The 10840-nt window shown below is 50.7% G+C and overlaps 2 protein-coding genes across 2 annotated transcripts; both read left to right on the plus strand.

The window, feature by feature from the left end:
- The first annotated feature begins 3101 nt into the window (after positions 1 to 3101).
- On the plus strand, positions 3102 to 5114 carry LOC118282453 (uncharacterized). Its single transcript, XM_050707452.1, has 3 exons — positions 3102 to 3171; positions 3612 to 4723; positions 5097 to 5114. Exons 1-3 carry the CDS (start codon positions 3102 to 3104, stop codon positions 5112 to 5114), a joined length of 1200 nt encoding a protein of 399 aa, XP_050563409.1.
- Positions 5115 to 8144: 3030 nt separating this feature from the next.
- LOC126912594 (uncharacterized) lies at positions 8145 to 9015 on the plus strand. The gene has a single exon (XM_050705333.1). The coding sequence runs from the start codon at positions 8178 to 8180 to the stop codon at positions 8871 to 8873; it is 696 nt and encodes a 231-aa protein (XP_050561290.1). The 5' UTR covers positions 8145 to 8177; the 3' UTR covers positions 8874 to 9015.
- Positions 9016 to 10840: the final 1825 nt, after the last annotated feature.

The following is a 10840-nucleotide window of genomic DNA, read 5'->3' on the forward strand; positions in this document are numbered from 1 at the left end:
GGTAAAATGAACCGCAGGAAAATGAAAAGGCTTTTCCAAAATAATGTTCATTTACAAATTAAATTAAATTTTACTATCTACTAAATACCTATACTATAAATGAACATAGCCTAATTTATGCTAACCTTGACTTTCTAACTGAATATTAAAATAGTAACCTTTTCAAAGCAACCAAATTCATTAGTATTCCACAATATAGAGAACTTCAAAAACATCTATTTACAATTTTAATCGTAAATATTAATATTTAAAACTCAATTTACTAGACTAGACTTTAGGCTGTTTCATCAGTTAATTGGTGGCAAGCGTGATGACTTGTGGGTCGTGTGGTGGTGGCCACTGCTGATCAAAACCACTCTCAAATTAAGATTTGAGTATTAATCACCACATTTGTTCAATTCAGGTTGGCAATTGCAAACTTATAATTAGAAATTATAAGCCCAGGTTTCCTCACGATGTTTTCCTTAGAAAGTACATATAACTCGGAAAAAGTCACATTGGTACTTGCCGTTGGTAGATTTCAAACCCCCACTCTCATGTATGAGAAGCGGGCTTGTTAAACCTCCCCGGGACATCACGCCATGAGTCTCTACCCAATTCTACATGAAATAAAAAGTTAATTAACGATGTTGTGTCACTAACCTAAACTTTAATTTGCCTTTATAACCGAATATTTAAACGAAACCATTTCAAAGCAGACCAAAATTCATTATAATCCAATACTCACTTGAAAAACAATTTATTCATATTTAATACTCAGTAGCCATTAGACTTGTTAAAATTAACTTATGTAATATTATTTTATTCTCGTCACCTTGACTTGGTCCGCATAAAGGCAGTCACAGGGTGTCACTTACAAAGTTGAAGTAACCTCGTTATAACAATGGAGCAAAGTTAATGGCCTTTTCTTCTCAAAAAAGGGCAATTTGGACACAAAAATAAGTATTTGTTACAGCAATTTTGGAGCACCAGCTATAAGGTTTCGTTTTTATATGGTAAAGTTTTGGGTGCTTTTTTGAATATGTGATGTGATGTAGGTATAATTATTTTACCCGATGGTGTAATAAAGTGTGAAAATAAATGTGTATAACATTAAGTAGAAGCATAAAAAACTTCGTAAGTAAATACTTTAGAGTGTAAGTACCTCTTTTAGATCCATTGGGCGCGATATTACCTATTAACTATGATTAACTGACTTCAAAATGGGGGAGGTTCTCAATTCGCTCATATGTTTTATCAAATGTGATGCTATTACTATACACCAGACAGAATTTCAAACCAGCGACGACAACGTGCGGTAGCTTTGCAATCGGCTGCCGATCAACGTGTAGCGGGTTCAGCAACTCTTTGTGTGGTTTCCAAATCATAATTTCATGTCTGGGTGTCATGTTTAGGTATGTGATAGTGTATGTTTGTATACGCACCCACGACACAGGATAAAATACTAGTGCGGGGTAACGTTTTTATAAAAAAAAAAATAATAGCAATGTTATTGCTGAGAAAACGACTGACAAATTACATTATTCACTTGATTAACACGTCAGTCTTTGTTGTTTATCATATCATCATACAGCTACAATATCAACTGCCGTTCAAAGGCTATCTAATAATCTACAAGAGGATTATCTATTAAGAACTCACTTAAAATATAATACCTCATACTTGAAAGACATTATAACCTCACTCATAAATCCCAAGTGACTCTCAAACTCTCAACTCTCTAAACATACTGACAGTTTCAAGAAAATTATCTTCCCACCCTTTGGCAACCCATGGGACCACCCATTTTCTATAAAGATAAATAGGTCTATCAACCTTGGGTAGTATATCAATGGTTGTATTAAATAAACAGTACAGATCGAAGACATGGGTCATCCCTGAAGGGAATTGATAGACTAGGTACAGCCCTGTGACAGATTGTGACTTTTATATAGTAGGATCTTATACCAGAGGGGAAAGAACTTTTTGATACGTCTTTTTTTTTTAATAGATTTTCTTTTGTTTCTTGTTTTTTTTTAACTGGTTAAATCATTTTATGAAAATATTAATTTGGAACAAGGAAACACAATTAGAGATTGGTTTCTTTATGTAGTTGGCTTTGTTTTTTTTTTTTTTTTAAGTATAAGACCGTAAACCAGCAGACAGATCACCTGATGGTAAGTATTGTAATAGCTGCCTCCCATAGACAGTCGCAACACAAGTGCGTTATTATAATGTTTAGGTAATAATAAGTGGGATATTATTCTTAAAAGTTCGTCGAATTGTAATTGAATAATACGTAATATACAGGTTGCGTAAAACTAAGAAGCTAAAACCTTCTGAATTCTGAAAACATCTCGGAAGAATAATAAAAAAATAAATTTGACGGAATTATTTACGGTAGGTATTACTTTAATATGTTTTATTCCAGAATTTCGCTTTCGTAGAAATTACTTTAATATTTCCACGAGATTTGTGTAAACACAAAACATAACAAAAAGAATTCGTTAGAACACAATGATATCGTCAACTTTTAATGTACAATTTGCGACCTTAACGACACCATAAATGTATATAAACCGTAAAATATTGGAATGAAGCTTCACATTTGTACAAAGTGTTATTTATTTATGCAACTGCCTCGTTGGTCACAAGTGCGACTGCCGGACAAGGGGTCTCGGTTTCGATTCCCGGGTCAGGCAAAGTATTACTGGGCTTTTTTCAGTTTTCGAAAATTTCTTTTCAGTGTCTGGAATTGTGTATGGCAATCAGTTCATCCCCTATTACATAGGACTTACAGGACAAATAATGAAAAATGGGTGTACATACACATACACATAGCGGCAGTGCACCTCTGCCTACCCCTTCGGGGATAAAAGACGAGACGTTGTTTGTTTTTATTTATTTATCTTACCGTTGGAAATATTACGTAAAAATATAGCTTAATAAATCGCAGTCATTCAGTATTACTTCCCTTCGCAGCCAATCTAGTCGGGGTGCGGTGCCAGAAGACCTCCCCGTGGTGCACCCTGGGTACAGGTAATAGTCCCCCTAACGGGGGTGATAGGGTTGGAGTGGCTATTGCCTGTAGCGAACTTCTGGACGAAGCGGAAGGACCCGAGATGGGTTCCAAAGGCGGCAGGCTCTGTGCTGACACATGGCCTGCGCCTCCGAGGGAGCGTCTTTCCACCCGTCTCTCTGACTTAGCAGAGAGCGTGGTGGAGAGGCAAGGACGGTGCTCGTTGTGCACTCACCCTGCCAACGAGCAGCATCGGGGCACAAGTTGTTCCCGACTGCAACCGTTGATATCGTAATCCGGGAAGATGTCATGGTCATGTTTTATGACTCTGAACGGGACGAGGGTCTTGGCTTGATCGCCCGGACCGCGAGGAAGTTAACCTCTATAAAAAATTCCTCCAATACCAAGTTCTGGTGCGCGGCGAGGGTATGCGTGGCTGAGGAGTAGTGTCAGTCTCGAGCGCACCCCCAGCTAGGGGACCGGTGGACCCTCTAGTTGGGATACAAATATACACTTACCCAGGTACAGGGGGCACTGCCTGGGTGGACTGAATATTTCCCCCACACTCGTGGGAACTGTATGGGAAAGAAAACAAAATCAATAAAACCACCAGAGGAGGAGAGGGCAGGTGAGCTTAGCTCGCCTGCAGTTGTTGTGGCAGAGAGCCTTAATGGCTCTGATACCCGTGGGGAGGCGCTGGACTCGTCCAGCAAGTCCCACACACGGGTCCCAAGCTGGAAGGCGTCGGACTCGGAGTCCGACTCCTCATCAGTGTTTGCCGCGAGCGTGAGCTCTCAGCGACAGACAAGGGCGGCTTTCAAGCGCCCCAGGACGGAGGAGGGTCGGGGATTGTCCTCGTCCTCCAACGCGCAGGAGGCCCCGGCCCCCCCTAAAATCCCCACGGCCGCGCGGGGTGGAGGCAGGGGGAAGGGCAAGAGGTTGGCAGGTACTGTCCGACCCAAGCCGGCTGAGCGCCCTGCCGCAGAGGGTAGCGCTCTAATCAGTGCCGTCCACTCGGACTCCTCCGTGATGGAGGTTGTGGATGCCGAGAGCTTGAATGGTGAGCGTGGCTCTGAGACCCTTCGTCAAGCTGTCAGGGAGGGACTTCGCCAGATAGCAGGAAAGAAATCCCAGCCTGCCGGAGCCGCTCAGCTGAAGTCGGTGGAGGCCGAAATTATGGCGGCGGCCTTCGATATATGTAGGGTTCCCTCGGCGGGAAAAGTACATCGGGAGCTGGCCGACATGCGGCGGGAGCTGTCGCGCTTGTCGGCCTCCAATGCGGCGCTGGAGGCCGAGCTCCGGGCCACTAAGGCTGAGCTTGCCGTTTGCCGAGGACGTCAACCTCAGCCTCCGGCGGAACCTGATTTGGTGGAGCTACTTCGCAGGGAGATGGCTGCTTTCCAGCAACGTTTTAATGTGCTGGAGAGCAAACTCCTCCGTCCCCCGCTAGCGGCCTCGAGTTCAGCGACCTCGAGGTCATACGCGGCCGTTGCGGCCAGGCCCTCGACCTCCTCTGGTCGGACTAGCCGCGATACTCAACCGGTGGCAAGGCCACGAGCGGCTCCCCCAACAAGGGCCCCAGCTCCTCCAGTGGTGCAGGCTCCGGCTGGCGGGCAGGCGGTAAATGCGTCTACCGGACGCAGAAGAGGGAGGAGGGGTGCAGCGGCTCAACAAGCTGCCCCAGTCACAAGCGAGCCCACCCTGCCGGCAAGTGGTGACTGGCAAGTAGTTGGCGAGGCGAGGAGAGTCGCCAAAGAGGCGAGGAAGCGCCGCAAAAAGCGCAGCGGCAGCGGCGTCAGCAGCAGCGCAAGGAGAAGCGCGCTGCGGCCTTGCTTCTCGCCCCTAAGACCGCGGCTGTAGTTATTACGCTACAGCCCGATGCAGTCCAGAGGGGTGTAACGTATGGCGACGTTCTCGCCAAATTGAAGGGGGCGGTGACTCCCGCGGAGTTCGGGGCCCCTGACGGGTTCTCAATGAAGGTGACGGCAACAGGAGCCCGTCTACTTGAGGTCCCCGGCGCGGCCAGTGGTTCATCCGCCGACGCCCTAGCCGAAAGGATTAGGGCGTGTCTCGGTGCGGAAGAGGTTCGCGTGTCCAGGCCCACCAAGTGCCTTGACTTGCGTATATTGGGTCTGGACGACTCCGTGACGGAGCACGAAGTGGTGGCCGCTGTCGCCAGGACGGGAGGGTGCCCTGTTGACCAGGTCAAGGCAGGCACCATCCGTCCGGACAACTCGGGGCTGCGCACGGTGGTGGTAAGCTGCCCCGTGACAGCGGCCAAAAAGATTAAGGAGGGCAGAAGGCTCCTGGTGGGGTGGGTCTCGGCGCAGGTCAAGCTGCTCGAGGTCCGGCCTCTGAGGTGCTACCGCTGCCACGTGGGCCACCACGTGAGCGTTAAATGCACCTCGGAGGTTGACCGCAGCGACCGCTGCTTCCGCTGCGGTCAGCCCGGTCACAAGGCCGGTACGTGTACCGCCCCGCTGCACTGCGACGCATGTGCAGCGGCCGGCAAGCCGGCCAATCACCGGGTCGGGAGCAAGGCCTGCTCCCCCTACCAAACCCAGGGATAAGGGTAGGCCCTCCGCCGCCCCCGTCGTTTCCGCCACCGCCGCCGCAGTCGCCACTGCTACCGCCGCCGCGGTCTCCGCCGGCCGTAATGCCGCCAGGGAGGAGGTTGTGATGGATTGTCAGTAATGACTCCATTCCGCCTCCTCCAGGCGAATATCAACCACTGCGCCGCCGCTCAGGACCTTCTACTCCAGAGCATGGCGCAGTGGTCAATAAATGTCGCTGTGGTCTCCGAGCCGTATTTCGTCCCGCCCAGGGATCACTGGGTTGCGGACTTGGACGGCTCGGTGACCATCATCTCGTCGGCCGCCGCCGGTACCCCGACTCTCGAGAATGCTCGGAGAGGCCGGGGTTGTGTCGCAGCACGGTTCGGAGAGATCGCTGTGGTGGGCGTGTATTTCTCTCCGAACCGAACTCTCGCCGAGTTCCACAACTCCCTGAGGGAGTTGGTCGCCGTCGTCGTCGGGTTCCGTTCCCTCCCCGTGCTTGTCCTCGGGGACTTCAATGCCAAAAACTTGGCTTGGGGTTCCCGGCTCACTGACGTTCGGGGTAGGATGGTGGAAGACTGGGCTCTGGAGACAGGCCTAGTCGTCCTGAACCGGGGTTCTGTCCCCACGTGCGTGCGGATGCAGGGCGAATCGGTGGTGGACATATCGTTCGCCAGCCCTGCTCTGTCACCTCGTGTCGTTGACTGGCGCGTTATGGAGGAGGTGGAGACGTTCTCGGACCACCGGTACATCCGGTTTGACGTCTCCACCGAGGCCGCGAACCCGCCAGCCAGACAGGCCCCATATGGCCCGCGTTGGGCGCTGAGACAGCTGGACCGGGAGCTTTTCCTGGAAGCCGCAATCGTGCAGGCCTGGGTGATACCACCGGACAGGCCTGCCGACATCGACGAGGAAGCAAGATGGCTCCAGGACGCCATGTCCAAAATATGTGACGTGGCGATGCCCCGGGTCCGGCCAGGTCAGCGCAAGCGCCAGGTGTACTGGTGGTCGCAGGAGTTAGCTGCTATGCGCAGTGCTTGCGTTGCTGCGCGACGCCGGTACACCAGGCACCGCAGGCTCCGTATCCGTCCTTCAGATGCGGAGGTCAGAGAGGCGGAGTTGTACGAGGGGTACAAGGCGGCAAAGGCCGCCCTCAAAGCGGAAATTTGGCGGGCTAAGGAGGAAGCCCGCCGAGAGATGCTGGAGACTCTGAACAGAGATCCATGGGGGCGCCCCTACCGGATGGTGCGTGATAAGCTCCGCACCTGGGCTCCCCCGCTCACTCAGAGTCTCCGGCCAGAAGTTGTGGAGGAGGTAATTGGCGCCTTGTTCCCCCAACTTCGGAGGGGTTTCACCCCTCCATCCATGACTCCGCCCCCTGCGGTGCCCAATGCGGGCCACAGCGACGACGACGACGACATCGTTCCGGAGGTGACCGAGGCAGAACTGAGAGCGGCGGTGCGCCGGATGGGCGCCAAGAACACCGCCCCAGGACCCGATGGCCTACATGGCAAGGCGTGGGTCCTGGCCTCGGAGGCTCTCGGGCCTCGATTAATAGGTCTCTACAGCGCATGCTTGGAGAGGGGCCAGTTCCCGCTTCAGTGGAAGACGGGAAAACTGGTCCTCGTGAAGAAGCCGGGGCGCCCTGCGGACTCTCCGTCCGCGTACCGGCCCATTGTGCTGCTCGACGAGGTGGGAAAAGTCTTCGAAAGGATAATTTCGAACCGCCTCGTCGCGCACCTGTCTGGACTTGGGCCGGACCTCGCGGATGGCCAGTTCGGCTTCCGTAGAGGGCGCTCCACGGTGGACGCCATCATGCGCGTAAGAGACCTCACGACGGGGAATGCAGTGTCCAGGGGTAAGGTCGTCGTGGCGGTGTCTCTGGACATCGCCAACGCTTTCAACTCACTACCCTGGAGCTGCATACTGGAGGCACTCCGGTACCACCGGGTGCCTACCTATCTCCGTCGTGTTATCGAGGCCTACCTGATGGATAGGTTTGTCACCTACCCCGGTCACCAAGGTGAGTGGAACCGGCGAGAGATGTCGCGCGGTGTTCCACAGGGTTCGGTTTTGGGGCCGCTCCTGTGGAACATTGGTTACGACTGGGTGCTGCGCACCGACCTCCCGAACGGCGTCAGCGTAGTCTGTTACGCCGACGACACGCTGGTGCTAGCGCACGGGAGGTCGCACCAGGCGGCGGCCAACTTAATGGCGAGAGCGGTTGCGACAGTTGTTGATAGGATCCGGCAATTGGGACTCGAGGTGGCGCTCCACAAGTCCGAGGCCATGTGTTTTCATGGCCGCGGGAACGCGCCACCTCCGGATGGGTCCCAAATAACGGCAGGAGGGGTTACCATCGGCGTCGAGACGACGATGAAGTACCTAGGACTCGTCCTCGACAGTCGATGGAACTTCGTGGAGCATTTCCGACGTTTGGCTCCTAAGTTGGAACGGACGGGGGCTGCACTTAAGCGGCTCCTGCCCAACCTCGGGGGCCAAATGCCTCCTGCCGGAGGTTGTACGCGGGGATCGTGCGGTCCATGGCCCTCTACGGAGCCCCTGTGTGGGCGCCGACCCTGATGCGGCGACCAGCTCGGGCGCTGCTCACGTCGCAGAGGGTCATGGCCATCCGGGTGATCCGCGGATATCGCACGATCTCCGGAGAGGCGGCTAACCTCCTTGCCGGACTCCCGCCGTGGGATTTGGAGGCGAAGGTGCTCGCGCGCGTCTTTAGTTTGCGCGCCGACGCGCGTCGCCGGGGCGAAACTCCACTGCCGCGCCAGATTAGTGCGTGGCGGGATGAGCTCCGGCGCGATCTCATGGCGGAATGGCAACAGCGACTGTCGCAACCGAGGGCTGGGCTCGCTGTCATTGCAGCGGTAAGTCCCCTCTTTGAGGAGTGGCTAGAGAGGCGCCACGGCGTCCTCACCTACCGCCTGACGCAGGTGCTTACCGGACATGGAAGCTTCGGTAGGTTCCTGTTTCTGATTGGGCGGGAGGAAACGCCCGGGTGTCATCACTGCGAAGACCGCCCGGAGGACACGGTGGAACATACGCTTGCGGTCTGCCCTGCGTGGGCTGAGCACCGCCGTGTCCTCAGGGATGTGGTCGGCGACGGCGCCCTCTCGCGTCCGGCACTGATACAAGCCATGGTGCGGAGCGAGGGGGACTGGGATGCCGTCTCCTCCTTCTGCGAAGCAGTCATGCTAGCTAAGGAGGAGGCGGGGCGCGTGAGAGAACGAACCTCTTCACGCCCCAGCCGTCGCGAGAGACACTCCGGGCGTCGGGGATCGCGCGACGATCTCCGGCCACCGTAAGTGCGGGTCTGCGGACGGCGAGCAAGGGTAGCTCGCCGCCCGACCAGAACCAGACCCGTGCGTGCGGCGCGTCGCGTTCTGCGCGCGCCTCAAAGAGCCATCAGACCACCACAGATGGGGCCCAGTAGGGCTGATGCCTAATCCGGAGCTGCGGACTACCTAGCGGGTTTACCGGGGCTCCGGCTCGACGGGCAGGAGTAGGAACGGGGTGGTTTTTAGTCAGTAAGAGTCTGACACTCCCTCTCGCCTCGCCCAAGGCGGGAGAAGTCATTGGATGATTTTCCACCCTGAAAAAAAAAAAAAAAAAAAAAAAAGCCAATCTAGTCGGGTAGTCAGAGGTGAACAAAAAGAGGTACCGTTTTAAACAAACCGTCTCGTCAGGGAGAGGTAAAGCGTTTGCAATTACGTGGACAAATGATCTGAGATGAGCAAAACTCACTTTATAAAATACTCCTCAGAAATACAGCCAACGGTTCTGCTTTCCTCCCTGACACAAATATACATAAAAAGCGTTCTAGATTCGGTAAACTGTAGTGCTAAGTTCGTTTACCTTATTTGCATTATAATTAGCTATTAGACAACTATTATAAGCTCTATTTTCTGTATAAAAAAACCTTCATTTGAGTGTCAAATGAAACTCGTAACTTATTTAAATAGTTACCTACTATTTAACTTTAACTGGTGAACATGAAACTTTCAGAGTTTATTTCAGTGTATTTAATTTTGAGGCTACTTTTTATAAATTATACAAAAGTCTGGTGGACTTTATGGTAATAACTCATTCATACTTTATTATTAATTGAATGAAAATTATAAAAGTATTTGTTTAATTAGTCGGGCAAAGCATTAATGGGCTTTTTCGGTTTTTCGGAAATTTCTCAGTAGTAGCACAGAGTCTGGAATTGTGCCTATTACATGGGACTAATAACACAAAGGGTGGGTCTACATTTTACAGTAGCATTACGTGTCATAATATGTACCTCTGCCTTCTGCTTCAGGGATAAAAGGTGTGACGATACGATATTTGTTTAATTAAAATAACTGATGTAACAGTGATCACTTCTAGAAAAACTATAAATCTTTGTAACTGTTACATAGGTGTGCTGCTTATCACTTTGTAACTAACTACATAGTTAATTTAGTACACACGTTTATTTGACCTGTTTTTTCCACGAGTAAATATGACTGGTGTGACACCCGCTGCAGATAAATGAGTGTAAATTGTGCTACATTTGCGATGTCACACTAAAATTTAACGTTAAAATACGCTTATTTTGTAAACTTTGTTCGTACATAGTCAGAAAATTGTACAATATTTTTAATTATACTTTTTTTCCCTAGTGGTATTGTAGAGACGTGTTTGTTGTAGTTCACTGTGTTTATTTGTTATGTTTTTATTAAAAACTTATAACAACAATGATGAAGTTTAATGTGTGTCGAAAGTTTAGACAAAGAAAAGATAGAGAAATTCTGAGTTGGAGAAGGTTGAGGTTATTTTTGAGAATGGTTCTTTTTGTGGTATAAGCCAGTAAACGAGCTGATGGTAAGCAATCGTCGCAGCCCACGTGGTTTTTTTTTAATCAAACGTTGCTCCACATTAGGATTTTCTCCTGTGTCGTGGGTGGGCACACTCAGACCCAAAACAACAATTGGTGGATCACACAAAGAGTTGCTCCGTGCGGGAATCGAACCCGCTACCCGTTGCGCGCGCGGCAGCCAGTTGCCCAGCCACCGCACCAACCGTGCAGTCTAGAGTGTTAGACTTTTGAGGGTTAGGAATTGAAGGGTTTTAATAATTGGCCATTCTTGTATAAAATAAAATAGAGATATCAACAGAGATAGATATAACAGCCGCGACAAATGGAAAAAAGATCATTATTACTATTCTTCTTATACAAATAACAGAATAGTCTAAATTCATATCTACGGTATCGAAGACAGTCGTCAAACCAATACAAAAACTACTC

This window comes from Spodoptera frugiperda, chromosome 3 (genome assembly GCF_023101765.2).
Source record: "Spodoptera frugiperda isolate SF20-4 chromosome 3, AGI-APGP_CSIRO_Sfru_2.0, whole genome shotgun sequence".
Classification (NCBI taxonomy): Eukaryota; Metazoa; Arthropoda; class Insecta; order Lepidoptera; family Noctuidae; genus Spodoptera; species Spodoptera frugiperda.

Bases quoted from the DNA above. Each gene is read 5' to 3' on its own strand.
- LOC126912594 (XM_050705333.1), top strand. From the start codon at position 8,178: ATGGCCATCCGGGTGATCCGCGGATATCGCACGATCTCCGGAGAGGCG.
- LOC118282453 (XM_050707452.1), top strand. From the start codon at position 3,102: ATGGGTTCCAAAGGCGGCAGGCTCTGTGCTGACACATGGCCTGCGCCT. The intron at 3,172-3,611 runs GTCTCTCTGACT...TAAAACCACCAG, and splicing joins GAGGGAGCGTCTTTCCACCC to AGGAGGAGAGGGCAGGTGAG.